Source organism: Bos javanicus, chromosome 16, assembly GCF_032452875.1.
Source record: "Bos javanicus breed banteng chromosome 16, ARS-OSU_banteng_1.0, whole genome shotgun sequence".
Lineage (NCBI taxonomy): Eukaryota > Metazoa > Chordata > Mammalia > Artiodactyla > Bovidae > Bos > Bos javanicus.
In genome coordinates, this window is record NC_083883.1 from 28,023,190 (window position 1) to 28,043,864 (window position 20,675).

At 41.0% G+C, this 20,675-nt stretch overlaps 1 protein-coding gene across 7 annotated transcripts in view; it reads right to left on the minus strand.

The window, feature by feature from the left end:
- NVL (nuclear VCP like) overlaps nucleotides 1-20,675 on the minus strand; it is a 179,798-nt gene that overhangs the window by 14,087 nt on the left and 145,036 nt on the right. For 6 of the 7 annotated variants that reach the window (XM_061382314.1, XM_061382312.1, XM_061382321.1 and 3 more), the window contains one exon: nucleotides 140-218. In XM_061382314.1, the coding sequence (XP_061238298.1) occupies nucleotides 140-218 (79 nt within the window). Of the gene's footprint in view, nucleotides 1-139; nucleotides 219-20,675 lie in introns of those variants that run through there. The other variant, XR_009729892.1, reaches the window with a different exon arrangement.

Genomic DNA, 20,675 nt, shown 5'->3' on the forward strand with positions numbered 1-20,675 from the left:
TTCTTTGTACTCAGGTGGTTCAGTTGTGTAGAAAGCACATTTTGGGAAACCAAGAACTTCACCAGTATTGTTGCTTTAAAAATAAAAGGATGTCTCTATTTATGACCTTTCTCATGTTAATTCCTGAAACAACACTTACAGGATCCATTAAAGGTGATTCTTTCATCCAGAAAATATTTTAACTTGCTTGTGTTGCTCTGGTATTGGTGAGTCATTTCCTGAAAGCAAAATTATAGGAAATTGTAAGGAGAAAAAACAATGTGGATGTTTGAGCACAAAGTCCAAATTACGACTGGAAAAGGAGTACAAATCAAGGATGAACTTCCCCCAAATTCAGTCAGTTTTGTTCATAGAAAAATATTCAACCAAAGAGCTTTCAATTTCCTCAACTCTTACATTTCCTTCGATTCTTTTTCCCTGGGTTCTTTGCATTGAACAAAAGTCAGTTTCTACTTGGAATCTGAAGCAGCAGTGTAAAGAGTAATACTGGCTCCTGGGATGACCTAAGGTGTGTCTCTCGGTCTTAAGACACAGGGAAAACTTCTGCTAAAACTTCAAGGCTAAACAGAAGACGGAGTGAGGGAAGAAGGGAAGGGGACCTCAAATGCTTGTTCTTCCTTTGAAGGATTGCAGCAAGCTTTCAAGAAAGCGCCTTAACTCTTTAGATATCCAGTTCTATACCCTAGGTGCTGCCACAACAGTGGCCTTTCATTCCCAAAGCAAATGCAGTTTGTGCCTCCCTTCTGCTGTGCTTAGTTGCTCAGTCGTGTCTGACTCTGTAGCCCGCCAGGCTTCTCTGTCCATGGGGATTCTCCAGGCAAGAGTACTGGAGTGGGTTGCCACGCCCTCCTCCAGGGGATCTTCCCAATCCAGGTTTCCCGAATTGCAGGCGGATTCTTTACTGTCTGAGTCAGAACACTGGAATAGGTAGCTTATCCCTTCTCCAGGGCATCTTCCCCACCCAGGAATTAAACCAGGGTGTCCTGCATTGCAAGTGGATTCTTTTACCAGCTGAGCTACCAGTGAAGCCCGTGTCTTATTTATAAGAGGATAATAAAGCAATGAATGTCAAGGAGTTAACAGTGCTCAGCGCATAATAAGCAGGTAATTAAAAATAAATAGTGGTTTATATAGAGCAACAGATATGACTAAGGAAATAGAAGTATAGAATATACATTGCATTGGCTACATGTATTTCCTCTAAGTCCTACTTTAAGCATGTATATTATATATTTTTTAACCACAGAAGACAATTTGCTATTACAGCCTTTCTAGCCTCCTGGAGAAGTTTATTTTTAATATTTTAAAACTTTTGCTTTTGATATTTTTAATATTTCACAGGACTTTTTGCACTGCCCCACAGTGCCATCACTTTGCCAACAAAGATCCACATAGTCAAAGCTGTGGATTTTCCAGTAGTCATGTACTGATGTGAGAGTTGTACCATAAAGAAGACTGAGTGCCAAAGAATTGATGCTTTTGAATTGTGGTGCTGGAGAAGACTCTCAAGAGTCTCTTGGACAGACAGAAAGGCGATCAAACCAGTCAATCCAAAAGAAACCAATCCTGAATATTCATTGGAAGGACTTAGGCTGAAGCTTCAATACTTTGGCCACCTGATGCGAAGAGCTGACTCATTGGGGAAAAAAACCCTGATGTTGGGAAAGACTGAGGGCAGGAGAAGGGGATGACAGAGGATGAGATGGTTGGATGGCATCATTGACTCGACGGACATGAATCTGAGCAAACTCCAGGAGATAGTGAAGGACAGGGAAGCCTGGCGTCCTGCAGTCCATGAAGTCAAAATGAGTCAAACACAGCTGAGTGACTGAACAACAACAGTACTTCCTTGAGAGCCATGGGACAGAAACCAGTCTGGCAGCCCTCATCCTTCTCCACCTTGGGCTGATGGACCTGAAAAGGAAGGAGGACCTTGAGCTGTACCTGGTAGAATAAAGAGAGGAGCCTCTTCAGAACTTCCTTCACCTTAAGACACAACTTAGAGTCAAGCATACACGCTGTGGAACCAGAATTAGTGGGCCCCTATTCCCAGCCAGACCTGTTATGAGTTATGTAATACCAGCTTGGGTAGTTAGTACCTCTGAAGCTCAGTTTCATCATCTGTAAAATACTTTCTACCTGAGAGAGTCAGTACAAAACTCCAAAGGACTCTGGGAAGAGTGGAGTAGGAGTAGGAGAAACCAAGAATCTGCCTCCCCACCTAGAGGAAAATTACACTGGCAGAACCTGTCTGATGTAATTATTTTAGAACCCTGGAGATCTATTGATTTGGGCAATAGACTGGGTCCTATGCTGAGCAAAAAGGAGCCCTGTCCCCCCTGCCGTAGTCGCGATCTGTGCTCTGATCACTGATTGCTGCTTCTAATCACAGGAGTGCAGATAAAGATGGTGGGAAGCCACTGTGGTACCTCCCTCCATTGTTGCAAGCCTCTCCCCAACCAGCTGAAGTGCCTTCTGAAGTATAAGCGAAAGTGTTAGTCACTCAGTCTTGTCCGACTCTTTGTGGCCCCATAGACTGTAGCCCCGGAGAAGGCAATGGCACCCCGCTCCAGTTCTCTTGCCTGGAAAATCCCATGGACAGAGGAGTCTGGAAGGCTGCAGTCCATAGGGTCACTGAGGGTCAGACATGACTGAGCGACTTCACTTTTACTTTTCACTTTCATGCACTGGAGAAGGAAATGGCAACCCACTCCACTCCAGTGTTCTTGCCTGGAGAATCCCAGGGACTGGGGAGCCTGGTGGGCTGCCATCTCTGGGGTTGCACAGAGTCGGACACGACTGAAGTGACTTAGCAGCAGCAGCAGCAGACTGTAGCCCGCCAGGCTCCTCTGTCCATGGAATTCTCCAGGCAAGAATAGTGGTATGAGTGGGTAGCTATTTTCCTTCTCCAGGGCATCTTCCTAACCCAGGAATCAAACCCAGTCTCCCGCATTGCAGGCAGATTCTTACTATCTGAGTCACAAGGGAAGCCCTGAGATTTAAAAAGCCAGCACTCCTTTCCCCAACACTCCTTCGTCTTTCTCTCTGTTACTGTCTAAAAGCCACACTTTAAAGACTAAGATTTAATAACCTCGATATGTACAGAGAAAATTAGAAAGTGACGAGGTATGCTGAGGGAAAGGCTCAAATAAAGAACTGAAAGGACGTTAAGTTTACACCTCAGCCAGAGCCTCAGCACAGAGAGAGCCTACCACAATCAAAATAAACATATAAAAAAATTGATTCCCAGGGTCACTGCATTATTAGATTCAAATGTCTAGTTTTCAGCAACAACAAAAGCCCACAAGGCATACAAAGAAACAGGATATAAGTATACTTATAAGTGTAAGCTTATACTTACAGCCCATTAAAGAGGAAAATATAAATCAACAGAACTTAAAAAGGCCTAAAGGCAGATATACTAGACAGACATTTTAAAATAACTTTTTTAGAGAGGCTCAAAGGGATTTCCCTGGTGGTGCAGTGGATAAGAATCTGCCTGCCTAATGCGGGGGACATGGGTTCAATCCCTGGTCCGGGAAGGTTCTACATGCTGCAGAGCAACAAAACTCCACAGCTACTGAGCTCATGAGCTGCGACTTCCGAAGCCCTCGTGCCCAGGGCTTGTGCTGCACAGTAAGAGAAGCCTTCACAATGAGAAGTCCACACAAAGCAGCAAAGACCCAGTGCAGCCAAAAATCCATAATTATTTTTAATATAAATAAACTTTTTAAAATTAAAAAAAAAAAAAAGAACTAGTCTATCACAGACTTCACAAACAAACTTATGGTTACCAAAAGGGAAAGGTGGAGGAATAAATTGAGAGTTTGGGATTGGGGTATGGCCAATTAACAATAGTCTCAGGTGAATAGCAAAGGGACTCAGCCATACATACATGTATCCATTCATACCCAAGACAAAATGTTTCTGGTGTTAAAAAAATAAAAATAAAAATTTTAAAAAAGATTTGGGATTAATGTGTACACACTACCATATATAACAATCAACAAGGACCTACTCTATAGCACAGAAACTCTACTCAGTATTCTGTAATAATCTATATGGGAAAAGAATATGAAAAAGAATGGATATATGTATGGATATACATATAAATAGATAGATAACTGAATCACTTTGCTGGACACCCGAAACTAACATAACATTGTAAAACTAAACCCCAATATAAAATAAAAATTTAAAAAAAATTATCAGTCTACATGCTAGTATTGGGGACTTCCCTGGTGGTCCAGTGATTAACAATCTGCCTTGCAATGCCAGGGACTCCAGTTCGACCCCTGGTCAGGGAACTAAGATCCCACATACCTTGGGTAATTAAGCCCGAGCTCCGCAGCTACTGAGCCCTCACACTCCAGAGCCCACGTGCCACAACTAGAGAGTCTTTGCACCACAACAAAAGATCCCACAAGACACAATGAAGACTGCGCGTGCCACAACTGAGACCAGACGCAGCCAAAGAAATAAATATTTTTTAAAAAGTCAGCCCACAGAATGGGAATAAATACTTGCAAAGCATATATCTGATAAGGAATTAATATCCAGAACACATGTGAATTCCCCAAATTTCTACTTTTGACTTTAATTCATTTGATTGTGGTCAGAAAACTTACTTAGCATGTTGCAATCCTTACAAACATTTTGAGGCTTGCTTTATGGCCTAAAATGTGGTATATCTTAAAGGATGTTTCTTGTGCACTTGAGAAGAATGTGTATTCTATTGTTTTTTCATGGAGTGTTCTATGGATTTTGAGGTTTAAAGTGGGTTTGAAGTTTTAGTTCTTCTATTACCTTGTGGAACATATGTGTAGTTGTTCTATCCATTATTGGAAGTGGGGTATTGTCATCTCAATCAGCTATTATTATTGAGTTTCTATTTGTCCCTTCAATTTTATCAGTTTCGCGTCATGTATTTTGGGGCTCTGTTCTTAGATGGATATCCTAATGGATTAACCTTTCAATCCTTATAATATGTCCCATAAAAAAAAGTCCCTTTTAACTCTAGTAACAATTTTTTTAAGTCTATTGTGTCCAGCTTTCTTATGATTGCTGTTTGCACACATATCTTTTTTCACTCTTTTATTTTCATTATTTGTATCTCTAAATCTGAAGTGTGTCTCCTGTGGTCACCATGTAATTGGATCTTTTTTTTAAAAAAAATCTAATCTGTCAATCTCTACCTTTTGATTGGATTGTTTAATCCATTCACATTTAATATTATTATTGGTATGCTTGGATTTATGTTTGCTTTTTAATTTTTGTTTTCTGTATGTTCCATCTCTTTTTTCACACTATTCCTCTTTTATTGCTTCTTTTTGCATCAAATGAATATTTTCTTATGTAAAATTTTAATTCCATTAAGTTTTTCACTGTGTTTTTGTTATGTTCCTTGTAGATGCACTAGAACTTAACATATACATCTTAACTAATTAGAATATTTTAAATTTATTCTAATTTAATTCCAGTAAGATGTAGAAATATATAGCTATTTCTTTTTCCTCCATTTCATGCTGATAAGTTGGTGCAAAAGTAATTGCAGTTCTTGCACTGTTGAACTTTGCCCTTTGACATTGGAATACATTCTTAAATAAATGTGGTTATGTTATACATCATTTTAATGTGCATCTCTCTTTTTTGCCAATGATTTATTACTTGCTGTTTATTTATATTTATTTTAAACCATGGAAATTATATTAGACAAAAAGCAAATTCAAGGCATTTTCTTATTTGAATTCAAAATGGGTCATAAAGCAGTAGAGACAACTTGCAACTTCAATAACGCATTTGGCCCAAGAACTGCTAACAAACGTACAGTGCAGAGCCTTGAAGAGGAGGAGCAGAGTGGCTGGCCATCAGAAGTTGACAATGACCAATTGAGAGCCATCACTGAAGCTGATTCTCTTGAAACTACACCAGAAGTTGCCAAAGAACTCAAAGTTGACCATTCAATGGGTTGTTTGGCAGTTGAAGCAAATTAGAAAGGTGAGAAAGCTTGATAAATAGGTACCTCGTGGCTGAGCACAAATTAAAAACATTGTCATTTTGAGGTGTCATCTTCTGTTATTCTACACAACCACAACAAACCATTTCTCAATCAGATTGTGACATGCAACAAAAAGTGAATTTTATACGACAACCAGCAATGACCAGCTAAGTGGCTGGACTGAGAAGAAACTCCAAAGCATTTCCCAAAGCCAAACTTGCACTAAAAAAAGGGCATGGTCACTGTTTGGTGGTCTGCTGCTGGTCTGATCCACTACAGCTTTCTGAATCCCAATGAAACCATTACATCTGAGAAGTATGCTCAACAAATCAATGAGATATACTGAAAACTGCAACACCTGCAGCTGGCATTGGTCAACAGAAAGGGCCAAATTCTTCTCCACAATAAATCTGACCTCACATCACAACAATCAATGCTTCAGAAGTTGAACCAATAGCGCTACAAAGTTTTGCCTCATCTGCCATATTCACCTGCCCTCTCGCCAACCAACTACTACTTCTTCAAGCATATTGACAACTTTTTGCAAGGAAAACGCTTCCACAACCCCTGGGATGAAGAAAATGCATGGATTTTTATGCCACAGGAATAAACAAACTTATTTCTCATTGGCAAAAATGTGTTGATTGTAATGATTCCTATTTTGAGTAATAAAGATGTGTTATAACGAGCCTAGTTATAGTGATATAAAATTCATGGTCCAAAACTGCAATTATGTTTGCACCAACCTAATATTATTGTTAAACATGTTACATCTATATACATTACAAAAATACACTGTTATAATTGTTACTTTATATAATTCTATGCCTTATAAAGAAACTGAGGAAAGTACATATAAAGTTTGCTATACTAGCCTCCTTATTTACCATTTCTAGTTCTCTTCCTTTGCTTCTGTGGAGTTGAGTTATCATCTGGTGTCATGTCCTTAATCCAAGGCAGCTTTGCTCCCATTATATATATAATATATATATATATAAGATATATTCTGTGCTGTTGTCAAATATTTTACATTTTTATATGTTATAGGCCCAATAATACAATTTACATATATATATAATATGTATATATACACACACACACACAAACACACACAATTGCTTTTAAAATTAGTTAAGAGGAGCAAGGAAAACAAATAAGCATTTATGCTGTCTTTCATCATTATTTGACATATACTGGGGCTATTTATCTTTCCATGTGGACTTAAGTTACATTCTGAGATCGTTTGCTCTTAGCCTAAAGCACTTCTTTCCATACTTCTTAGCAAGTGGCTTTTTGAGCAGCAATTCTCTCAGTTTTTGTTTACCTGAAAACCTCTACATTATGTCTTCACTTTTGAAAGATAGTTTTTTTAAAAATATTATTTACTTTTTGTTATTTGGCTGTGCCAGGTCTTAGTTGTGGCATTCATAATCTTTTTAGTTGTGGCATGCAAACTTTCAGCTGCTGCATGTGGGATCCGGTTTGTTGGTGTTTTTTTTTTTTTTTAAATATTTATTTATTTGGCTGGGCCAGGTGTTAGTTGCAAAGGTCTTTGATCTTTGCTGTGACCCACAGGTTCCCTTAGTGTGGTGCCTGGGAACTTCTTTTTTATTTAATATTGATTCATTTATTTAGGTATGTATTTGGCTGCATGGGGTGTTAGTTGCGCCACTCAGGACCTTCCATTTCAGTGCGTGAACTCTCTAGTTGTGATGCATGGGCTCAGTGGTTGCAGCACCAGGCATAGTTGACCAACAGCAATGTGGGATCTTAACTCCTTGACCGGGGACCAAATCCACGTCCCTCACATTGCAAGGCAAATTCTCAACCACTGGACCACCAGGGAAGTAAGTCCCTGGGATCTAGTTCTCGCTTAACAGTGTTTTGCCCAGCCAGCACTTGGAATATGCTATCCCACTGCCTTCCGGTCCCCATTGTTTCTGATGAGGAGTCAATTGTTAATCCTTTGGGGTCTCCTTTTGTGTGATTTTTCTCTTGCTCTTTCAAAGTTTTCTCTCTGTCTTTTAGCATTTTTACTGTGATGTGCCTGGATCAGGATCTCTTTGCTTTGTGTTCACTCTGCTTGGAGTCCATTGAGCTTAGATTTCTTTGTCTTTCATCAAATTTGGGTAGTTTTCCGCTTTAAAAAAATTTTTTTTTCCTACTTCTCCTCCCTTTCTGGTATTTCCAGTACATGTATGTTGATGAGCTTATGGTGTCCCATATTTCTCTGAGGCCCTATTCATTTCTTTTGTTGTCATAAAATATACATAAAATTTACCATTCTAGCCATCTTTAACTGTACAATTTAGTGGCATTGTGTATATACACAATGTTATACAACCATCACTGCTATCCACTTATCAGTCCAGACAGAAACCCTGTACTCATTAAAAAATAACTCCCCATTCTTCTCTTCCTTTGCCTCTGTTAACTTCTATTATTTTTTATGTCTCTACATCTGGTCAACTTTTAAACTTTAATCACAGCAGCTCCCTTTTTAGTCAGACGTTCACATAGGGAAGGAGGGGAAATTCTTTGGCTTAAATATATAATTTAACAAAATAACTGCCTAGGGGAAAAAAAAAAACAGACAAATATAAGCCAGTGGCCGCTGGGAATGGTGGTAACTCATCTCACCAGGCACTCCAGAATATCTTTGTTTATCAGTAGGACAAATCTCAGCTTAAATTAGCAAAGGTTATATAAAGTTAGTTGATCGCCTTATCTGATCACACAGCATAGATGACCAGTTTCAAGGGCAAGCCCAGGGAAAGGAATGGTGCCTGAGTACATTGTCTGCTCCTATTCCCAAAGATTATGAACCTCAAAGTTTGTGGTTTTAAGGAATTACTGCTTATATCAATTGTTTTCTGTAAGATGATATGATGAAAGAGTTTTTTGCACAAGACTTAACATGTTTTTCAAATAACAGGTTGGTTGACTATGAAGAGTAGCTCCTATTATAATCAAAGTCATTTCAAAACATGTCACCAGTAAATGCATTCAAAAATTATTAGAGCAGGGACTTCGCTGGTGGTCTGGTGGCTAAGAATCCACTCTCTAATACAGGGGCCTTTGGGTTTGATGCCGAAGAGCAACTAAGTCAAAGAGCCACAACTTACAGAGCATCCATGCCACAGTGAAAGATCCTGCATGATGGAATAAAGATCCTGCATGCCACAGCGAAGACCCAACGCAGCCAAACACATATGTACTTATATACATATACACATAAATAATCTGGGGCAGGATACGCACTTATATACATACACACATAAAATAATCTGGGGCAGGATACACACTTATATACATACACACATAAATAATCTGGGGCAGGAGGGCTATTTAAAAAGGTTTTGTAAATTAATTTATTTAATTGGAGGCTAATTAGTTTACAATATTGTGGTGGTTTTTGCCATACGTTGACATGAATCAGCCACAGGTGTAGATGTGTCCCCCCATCCCAAACCCCCACCCCATCCCTCTGTGCTGTCCCAGTGCACCGTTTCATGCATCATACTTAGACTGGTCATCTATTTCACATATGATAATATACATGTTTCAATGCTATTCTCTCAAATCATCCTGCCCTTGCCTTCTCCCCCAGAGTCCAAAAGTCTGTTCTTTATTCCCATGTCTCTTTTGCTGTCTTGCACATAGGGTCATCGTTACCATCTCTCTAAATTCCATATATATGTGTTAATATACTGTGTTGGTGTTTTTCTTTCTGACTTACTTCACTCTGTATAATAGGCTCCAGTTTCATCCACCTCATTAGAACTCAAATGCGTTCTTTTTAATAGCTAAGTAATAGTCCATTGTGTGTATGTACCACAACTTTCCTATCCATTTGTCTGCTGATAGACATCTAGGTTGCTTCCATGTCCTGGCTATTGTAAACACTGCTGCGATGAACATTGGGGTACACATGTCTCTTTTAATTCTGGTTTCCTTGGTGTGTATGCCCAGCAGTGGGATTGCTGGGTCACATGGCAGTTCTATTTCCAGTGTTTTAAGGAATCTCCTCACTGTTCTCCATAGTGGCTGTACTAGTTTGCATTTCCACCAAAAGTGTAAGAGGGTTCCCTTTTCTCCACATCCTCTCCAGCATTTATTGTTTGTAGACTTTTTGATAGCAGCCTTTCTGACTAGTGTGAGATGGTACCTCATTGTGGTTTTGATTTGCATTTCTCTGACAATGAGTGATGTTGAGCATCTTTTCATGTGTTTGTTAGCCATCTGTATGTCTTCTTTAGAGAAATGTCTGTTTAGCCCTTTGGCCCATTTTTTGATTGGGTCATTTATTTTTCTGGTATTGAGCTGTATGAGCTGCTTGTATATTTTGGAAATTAATTCTTTGTCAGTTTCTTCATTTGCTATTATTTTCTTCCATTCTGAAGGCTGTCTTTTCACCTTGCTTATAGTTTCTTTCATTGTGCAAAAGCTTTTAAGTTTAATTAGGTCCCATTTGTTTATTTTTGCTTTTATTTCCATTACTCTGGAAGGTGGGTCATAAAGGATCTTGCTGTGATTTATGTCAGAGAGTGTTCTGCCTATGTTTTCCTCTAGGAGTTTTATAGTTTCTGGTCTTACATTTAGATCTTTAATCCATTTGAGTTTATTTTTGTGTATGGTATTAGAAAGTGTTCTAGCTTCATTCTTTTCCAGGTAGTTTACCAGTTTTCCCAGCACCACTTGTTAAAGAGATTGTCTTTTCTCCATTGTAAATGCAGAAAAGATCTTGCATGATGCAATAAAGATCCTGCATGCCACAATTAAGACCCAATGCAGCCAAATACATACATACATACGTAAAATAATCTGGGGCAGGAGGGCTATATTAAAAAGTTTTTAAAAAATTATTAGAGCACTTTTACCTCCTGAGCCTGATAGGTATGGGTAAATAGCATCCTTTTGAGGACTGAGGGAGGGTATATGTCCCTCTAAGTGTTTGATGTGGAGAATCTTTTTTTAGCAAGAGCAGCTAACCCTAACCTATTTATTTTTCTGGGCTTCAAAATCACTGCAGATGGTGATTGCAGCCATGAAATTAAAAGACGCTTACTCCTTGGAAGGAAAGTTATGACCAACCTAGACAGTATATTAAAAAGCAGAGACATTACTTTGCCAACAAAAGTCCATCTAGTCAAGGCTATGGTTTTTCCAGTGGTCATGTATGGATGTGAGAGTTGGACTGTGAAGAAAGCTGAGTGCTGAAGAACTGATGCTTTTGAACTGTGGTGTTGGAGAAGACTCTTGAGAGTCCCTTGGACTGCAAGGAGATCCAATCAGTCCATTCTAAAGGAGATCAGCCCTGGGTGTTCACTGGAAGGACTAATGTTGAAGCTGAAACTCCAATATTTGGCCACCTGATGTGAAGAGCTGATTCATTTGAAGAGATCCTGATGCTGGGAAAGATTGAGGGCAGGAGGAGAAGGGGACGACAGAGCATAAGATGGTTGGATGGCATCACCGACTCAATAGACATGGGTTTGGGTGAACTCCGGGAGTTGGTGATAGACAGGGAGGCCTAGTGTGCTGCAGTTCATGGGGTCGCAAAGAGTCGGACACGACTGAGAGACTGAACTGAACTGAACTGAACTGAAACTCGATCTTTATTCTTGGTTCCTGACTTAGAGCTCCTAAATGGCTTGGAATTCCTTGAGTCATCCTGTATATTTTTTTTTTCTAATGAAGTGTTTCTTGGCAGGGCTCTAGATGGCTTCAGGATGGGCCTTGTCACCAGAAAGGCCAGGGCATGATTAGAGAGTTAGAATTTTCAGCCTTAATCCGTGGTCAGAGAACTAAGATCCCACATGCCACAGAGCAACTAAGCTGAAAGCATCTCAGTGAAAGAGCCTGAGTACTCTAGAGCGTATGCTCGGCAACAGAAGAAACCCCCACAAGCCACAACGAAGACCCAGCCAAAAAAAAGAGAAAAGTAAAGCACTTTCCTGAGTTCTGTGAGTTATTCTAGCAAATTATCAAACCTGAGGAGGGGCTATGGAACCCCCAACTTATAGCTGGGCTTGGTCAAACATTCATGAGGCCCAGGACTTGTGATTGACATCTGAAGTGGAGGACCACTGAGGGGACTGAACCTTTAAATCTGTGGAACCTGATGCTAATTCTCGGTAGGTCATGTCAGCAAGTTGAAGAAGAAATGATGGAAAAGACACCACCTCTTTCATGTCAGGAGAAAAAAAAAAAAAGCCTCTCATTTGGTGTCAGAAGTGCTGTGGCTAAAAACAGTAAAGACACTCCTTTATACATCTGCCAGAAGAAATAATTTCTGTATGTTCATGTTCAGGCTCTCTACATTTTATGGGCAATAATGTAAAAACTCTTTCCTCTTTTTCTTTCTTCCTATTTTTTTCCCCCCTGAAATGGTCTGTACCAATTCTAATGCTTCTCCAGGCATCAGCGGACCAGAAACATAGTATTTTTAGGAAGGCATGAGCCTTTTATGGTTTTATTTTGGACATGCCTTATATCAATAAAAGCCTAGAAAACAGCCTCTGTTTTCTAGAAAATTCAAAGCATTGAAAAGCTCTAAGTCCCCTGTATATTTATTACAAATATACAAAACAGTCACTCAGTCTGCAAAATCCAGACTCGGAAAGAATAAAAGCTACACACCATTTCCTCCACTCATGGGTGTGGTTGGCAACTACTTCACCCTGTGAACTGTTCTGTCACAGGTTCATGGTGTTGACAGGGTCCTGAGCCCCACCTTCCTCACAGTGCAAGTCCCTTCCAGATCATTCCCTTTTCCATTTGGGATTTGGAACCAGAGAGCCTTGGTTCCTTCTTCAAAGTGAAAGTGGAAGTCACTCAGTCGTATCCGACTCTTTGCGACCCCATGGACTATACAGTCCATGGAATTCTCTAGGCCAGAATACTGGACTGGGTAGCCGTTCCCTTCTCCAGGGGATCTTCCCAACCCAGGGGTCGAACCCAGGTCTCCCACACTGCAGGCGGATTCTTTACCAGCTGAGCCACCAGGGAAGACCAAGAATACTGGAGTGGGTAGCCTATCCCTTCTCCAGCAGATCTTCCTAACAGATCTTCCAGGAATCAAAGGGAGTAGATCTTCCAGGAGTCGAACCAGGGTCTCCTGTGTTGCAGGCAGATTCTTTACCAGCTGAGCTACTGACATTTTGTAAGCTGTGTGAGCTAAGACACACCACTTACTCTTCCCGGGCATTGGCTTCCTCATATAAAACAACATGGGGAACGTGTGACATATCTCGCATCAGGGGATCTGAAGTCTGGGACGTTTCTTTCTAGTCTTTGCCCTTTGCCCCTATTCTGAGTCATGATGTTCATTTCTCATCAACCAGAGACGCTGGAGGATACAAGAGTCATCAGAGCGCAACTGCTTTCAGAGGAGCTGGACGTGGAAGAGTGCTGACAGGAGTAGATAGTATGTTTTCCTTCTTAGCTGCCCTTTATACTGTTCTGCTGAATTCTGACTCAGATGAAGACTCAGGCAGAGCCCAGAGTCTTTCAGTTTCTCTTGGTCACTAATAAATTAATTCCCTTTATTTGGGTATTTAAAACTCCAGTCTGATCCAGGTAAACATGATATTGTTTCACTAGACTAAAAGCTTCTTTCCTCTTTCTACTGGTCAGGCCTGATTTAGGCTTAGATGTTTACAGAGGAGAAAGGCAGGGAGGAGGATATTTCTTCCTGGCTTTTCCTCTACCCCCTCTTGCAGGATTCTTGGCATCTAACCTGGGGGAAGGCAATGGCACCCCACTCCAGTACTCTTGCCTGGAAAATCCCATGGACAGAGGAGCCTGGTAGGCTGCAGTCCATGGGGTCACTAAGAGTTGGACACGACTGAGTGACTTCACTTTGACTTTTCACTTTCATGCACTGGAGAAAGAAATGGCAACCCACTCCACTATTCTTGCCTAGAGAATCCCAGGGATGGAGGAACCTGGTGGGCTGCCGTCTCTGGGGTCGCACAGAGTTGGACATGACTGAAGCGACTTAGCAGCAGTAGCAGCAACCTGGAGGAGAGGAGGGTGAGGAAGGTGGGAGAAGGCGAGGGGGTGATAGGCAGGTTTTTTTAAAAGGACAGAGTCCCACACTATTGGTAGTTTTCTTCTGCCATGCCAGCAACCATGAAGGTGCAGATCCAGCCCTTGTCAAATGTTATACTCTGACCCATTTCACCTGATTTCCCTGCTGGCAAAGCCACTACCTGCAGAGACCTTCTGTCCACAGACAGCTCCTAAGCACCTCTAACCTTTAGGTACTGTCAGTCCCGAGGCAGGGACTAGCCCTTGTGTGTCCCCAGACACAAACGTCAAGCTCTAGGGATGGTTTCATGAAACCCGCCTCACTTGGCCAGGATTTACAAAGTGACAATGCTTTTTTTCAGCAGAGCATGTGGTTGGTTCGTGTACCAGAGAAGAGAAGCCCAGCCCACCACCACTAACTCAGTCAAAAGAAATTTAAGAACTTCTATTACTTTTTAAAAAATTTATTTACTGGATTAAGCTGGGTCATAGTTGTATCACTCAGGGTCTTTTAGTTGCAGCATGTGGAATCTACCCCGACCAGGGATTGAACCTGGGCCCCTGCATTGGACCACAGAACCACCCAAGGAATCCTCTCTATTACCTTTCTTGATTATTCTCTTTGCTTCTTCTTACAGACATTTGGGTGGGGGGTGATAAGCTAATAATAACAAAATTTACCCTCAGCAGGCATTAGTTTCCTCATATATAACAACGTGGGGAGCATGTGACGTATCTCTTACCAGAAGTCTGAAGTCCAGGACATTTCTTTCTAGTCTTTGCAGTTTGCATCATCTTTGAGCATGACTGACATGGAGCACCTGACCCCCTCCCATTCACAGTTTTGAAGCCTCTGATAAAACACCTAAACAAAAGGAAAAGTCAAATTTGTATCCAACATTAATATACTTAGGATTATGCTTTTAAACTTGTTGCCTGAGAAGGCTCTCACAAAATCGATCACACGTTCCACAAGTTTGAATTCCTCTCTCTGATCCCATGTCTGCAGATGAGCAGAGACTTCACACAGATTTCTGCTTACACTGAAAACACATGTGTATTTTTCTTGGCACCAGACTATCAAGGAGTGAAGGCATCTGGCAACTTCAGCAGAAGCAAGTGAAAGTCTACTTGCGTGCGAGGAAGAGTCATGCTTGCAGGGCTTTCCCATAGATTGCCTCCTGACACGCTGATGTTTTACTATAATCTACAGTCTGTGTCTCTTCAATACCTCTAGGGTTGACAGAAAGAAATACCTTTGGGAAATACAATAATTTTTTCCCCAGTCTACTCCTTCAGCAATTTTGCCACAAGAGTAGCTTCTTCTGAAGTGTTTTGCTACAGAAAAGTATGACTTTACCTATTTTCCAAATAGTGTCATAGGTGAAAGAAGATGCAAGCAACTCTGTTCTGTATGTTCTATGCATGAACCCCTCGTAGGTCAGCATTTTTGCTTATGGAGACATGACTTCAAAGACCAACCTGAGGGACCTCCCTGGTGATCTGGTGGTTTGGACTCCATGCTTGCAATGCAGGGGACCCAGGTTCAATCCCTGGTCAGAGCCTGGTCCCACCGGCTCAACTAAAGACAAAGACAGCACAGACAAATTAAAAAGAAAAAGACCAACCTGTACAGGTTTTACACTTTTCTTAACTGAAAGCTCACTTGTATTGCGGAATCAAAGTTTATGCTAAAACATTTTTCAGACTCACTTTGGAGAGATTAGCAGCAGATGACAGATTGGTGCCTGTATTAGTTTCTACTGCAAACTTATTGACTGGGAAACTTAACAGAAATTTACTATCTCACAGTTCTATAGGCTAACACCATGAGATCAAGCTGTTGGCAAGGCTGATTCCTTTTGCTCTGATGGAAGGATTTGCTCTAGAACTCTATCTTCAGCTTGTAGATGTCTATCTTCACATTCACATGGCATTTGCCCTGTTTCTGCTCATTTTTCTTCATTTAAAAACAAAAAACCCCCTCTATTGTTCAGGTCGTATCATCTCTATTTATAAATTCAACAGATTTTTCTCCTGTCAGTTGAAATCTACTGTTGAGCCTCTTTAGTGCAGTTTTCATTTTAGGTCTTAAACTTTTCAACTTCAGACTTCCCCTTTAGTTCTTTTTTATAATTTCTATCTCTTTATTTATATTCTCTGTGTGATGAGATATTTTCATCACACCTTCCTTTACCTCTCTAAGCACAGTTTTCTTTAGTTGTTTAAGCATATTTATTGTCACAGCTGTGAAGTGTTGTTCAGTCTGGGCCCTCTCACAGACAATTTCTGTCATTTGCTTTTTCCCCTTGTGTGGATGATACTCACTTTCCTGTTTCTTTGCATGTCTTCTTCTCTCTTTTTTTTAACCCTGAAAAACGGACAGCTTGGGTAATATAATTGTAGGAGCTCTCAATACTGATTTCTCCTCCCCCTATCCCTCAGAGTTTGTTGTGGTAGCTGTTTGTTAAGTGAATTCGTTGGACTTTTTCTTTGTTTAATTTATTTGGCTGCACCAGGTCTTGGCTGCAGCACTTGGGATATTTTAGTTGCAGTTGTGGCATTCGAACTCTTAGTTACAGCATGTGGGACCTAATTCCCTGATGGGATGGAACTCAGGTCCCCTACATTGGGAACGCAGGGAAGTCCCTTGGCTGGACTATTTTAGTAAATCCTATTTCTCTATCATTGTGAAGGCCTTAATGTTGCTCACCATGGGGCATTGCCCTGAAGTTCTGCAGTCACTCAGTGATTCAGTTCAGTTCAATCGCTCAGTTGTGTCCGACTCTTTGCAACCCCATGAATCGCAGCACGCCAGGCCTCCCTGTCCATCACCAATTCCCAGAGTTCACTCAGACTCACGTCCATCGAGTCAGTGATGCCATCCAGCCATCTCATCTTCTGTCATCCCCTTCTCCTCCTGCCCCCAATCCCTCCCAGCATCAGAGTCTTTTCCAATGAGTCAACTCTTCACATGAGGTGGCCAAAGTACTGGAGTTTCAGCTTTAGCATCACTCCTTCCAAAGAAATGCTAGGGCTGATCTCCTTCAGAATGTGATTAGCAAGGTACTTTAAAAAAAATTTTTTTTTTCACTTTTGGCTGCACTGGGTCTTCATTGCTGTGTGTTGGCTTTCTCCAGTTGCAGCGAGCAGGGGCTACTTCTTGTAGTGGTATACAGGCTTCGCATTGCTGTGGTTTCTCTTGTTTCAGAGCATGGGCTCTAGAGCATGGGCTCAGTAATTGTGGCGCATGGGCTTCGTTGCTCCACGGCATGTGGGATCTTCCTGAACCAGGGACCGAACCCATGTTTCCTGCATTGGCGGGTGAATTCTTATCCACTCTTCCACCAGGGATGTCATCAGGGCACTTTTTGATTATACCTTTCCCTGATGTGTTGGCTGCTTCTTTTGGTATAACACCCAGCTGGTAGGTTTCTCTAATTGCTGGCTGATAACTCTGTTATTATTGACAATGTCCTCGAGCATAAGTTGCTCCACAATTTGATTCAGTTAAATGTGAGGCCCTTTCCAGGGATACAAACGAGTTGATGTGAGGATGATTGAGAGCCCAGTATTCTCAGTCTGCCTCAGCTTTTGTAGAGCTCCCACTCCATGAGATGGCAAGTGGATGAATACTCTTGACTTCCTGCTTCATTTCTCTTGGAATTTACCCTTTGCAACATGGAACTGTGGTGAGGCAGTTGAGGTGGAAGCATGAGAAATGCTGGCAACCTGTCCCTCCTAGGAAGACACCATAGCCCTTTACTGGGAGCTGGGGAATAGGGAACCTTATCTTCTTGGCCACAGCTGCCTGGAGAGGTGCATCTGTTATATTGAGATTGGGTTGACGGGAGTAAAAGCAGGTCATCATTCAAGTGCTGTAGACATTTGCTGTTTTTGCTGAAATTTAGTAGATCCTTTGAATAAATATTTTATTTGCTGTATGTCCTTAGGACAATTTCCACAGACTTTAAATAGCTGCTGTTCTCTAAAACATCCACCAGTTGTAGTTGTTTGGCTGGGAGTGAGAACTTCTAAAATGGTATCTTCCTGTAGAGTTTAATTGCATGTCATTGATATAATAAGGTTGAACATTTTTCACTTCATCCTGGGTCATTTGTGTTAGTTTATGCCCGTCTACCCTCAGATCCATTCCTCATGTTCTCCTGCAGTGCACTGTAGAGGGGCTCACTCCATGGGCTCCCACGTCAACTGGATTCTGGCTGAGTTTGGTTAATAGGAAACACCGAGGGGAGGACACTTGAAGGCAGAAGGGTGAAGCCAAGGAGTTCTCCCCTCCCTTCTCTACCCTGGGCTTTGCCTGCTGCGACTGTGGCTTGAGCTCCTCCCAGACATGCTCACTGCAATTTCAGCTTCCACTGGGTAGTATTACCTTCTGGGGCCCTAGAACACTTTCTCCTACCTCTGTCTCCTTCCAGCTGAGGGAATGGGAATAGTTTCCCACATTGTCCTCGCTATTCCCTCTGCCTCCCAACTCCTCCATCACTGGTATAACTCATGCCCTATGTTAAATTCCCTCTGCTGTAAATACTTGACATGGTATCTGCATGCCAGATTAGACTCTGAGACAACACTAAGGCTTCCTTTTCTGTTAAAGTCTTAGTTTTTACTTTTTTATCTTATAGTCTCCCCTCCTTTTTTTCTTTTTAATTCTTAAGAGTTCTTTATATATATTAAAGTATATATTTTATACTAGTCCTTTATTATTTGTATGTGTTGGAAATCTCTCAGTTTATGGTTTGTCTTTTCACTCTTCACGATGACTTTTCTAAAATAGTTTTGTTTATTATTTATTTTCGGCTGTACTGGGTCTTCGTTGCTGTTCAGGCTTTTCTCTAGTTTCGGTGAGCTGCTGCTGCTGCTGCTGCTGCTAAGTCGCTTCAATTGTGTCCGACTCTGTGCGACCCCATAGACGGCAGCCCACCAGGCTTCCCCTGTCCCTGGGATTCTCCAAGCAAGAACACTGGAGTGGGATGCCATTTCCTTCTCCAATACATGAAAGTGAAAAGTGAAAGTGAAGTCGCTCAGTCGTGTCCGACTCTTATCGACCCCATGGACTTCAGCCCACCAGGCTCCTTCGTCCATGGGATTTGCAGGGGCTCCTATATAATTGTGGTGCACGGGCTTCTCACTGCAGTAGCCTCTCTTGTTGTGGGCTCTAAGGCATGCGGACTTCAGTGGTTGCAGCACATGGGCTTTGTAGTTTCAGCTCCCAGGCTTTAGAATACAAGGCTCAGGAATTGTGGGGCGTGGGCTTAGCTACTCCTCGGTATGTGGGATCTTCAAAGATCAGGAACCAAAGCCCCATCGCCTGCATTGGCAGGCAGACTCTTCACCACTGAGCCACCATGGAAGCCCTTCATGATGACTTCTGATGAAGTTTCTAGAGTTAATGAAGTAGTCTACTTTTAAAATTTGTTTTCTTGATGATTTGTGCTTTTTGCATCTTCTTTTAAGAAATCACTTCCTAAACTTCCCTAAATATCTTCTATTCAAAATCTTCTTAATCTTCCACTTTTAAGTCTATAAGATACACTGAACTAATTTTAGTATAAAATATAAGTTCAATCTCATGTTTTCTCATATTGATAACCAATTATCCCAGCACTATTTTTACTGAAAATCTTTCCTTTTCCTCACTGATCTTATAATTATATATACTGATAGAACTTATTTCTGTACCCTCTATTTTGTCTCATTATTATATTATTTATCCCTGAATTATTACTATGCTATCTATTATACTACACTATATTATTAATATGTTATCTTCAAACTATATATTAAAGCTTTATAAGAATTTTTCAGCTGGTGAACTAAGTTCTCTTACCTGTTCTTTTATAGATATATGTTTTGGCTATTCTTGACCCTTTTACTCTTCTGCTGCTGCTGCTAAGTCACTTCAGTCGTGTCTGACTCTGTGCGACCCCATAGATGGTAGCCCACCAGGCTCCCCCGTCCCTGGGATTCTCCAGGCAAGAACACTGGAGTGGGTTGCCATTTCCTTCTCCAATGCATGAAAGTGAAAAGTGAAAGTGAAGTCGATCAGTCATATCCGACTCTTAGCGATCCCATGGACTGCAGCCTACCAGGCTCCTCCGTCCATAGGATTTTCCAGGCAAGAGTACTGGAGTGGGGTACCATTGCCTTCTCCGCTTTTACTCTTCTACATAAATTTAATACAAATTTATCAAGTTCCACCAAAACCTAATTTTGAATAAAACTACATTGAATTTGTAGATCAATTGTAGGAGTGGGAATAACTGACATCTTTGTTGTATTTAGTCTTTCAATCTATGAGCCTATTTCACCATTTGTCTTTAATGTCTTTCAATAAAATGTTAATATTTTCTTTTAAAGATCTTATACATCTCTTGTTAGATTTGCTTTTAGGTCCTTTTTTTGCTTTTTAGGTCCTTTTTTATGTTATAAATGTATCTTTCTATTTGACTGCATTATTTAACTGGTTGTTACTGTTTATAAAAACACAAAAGATTTGAAGGGAGTCAAAAGGTACAGGCTTCCAGTTATAAAAGAAATGTCACGGGAATATAATGTACAGCATGGTGACTATAGTTCAGTTCAGTTCAGTCGCTCAGTCGTGTCCGACTCTTGGCGACCC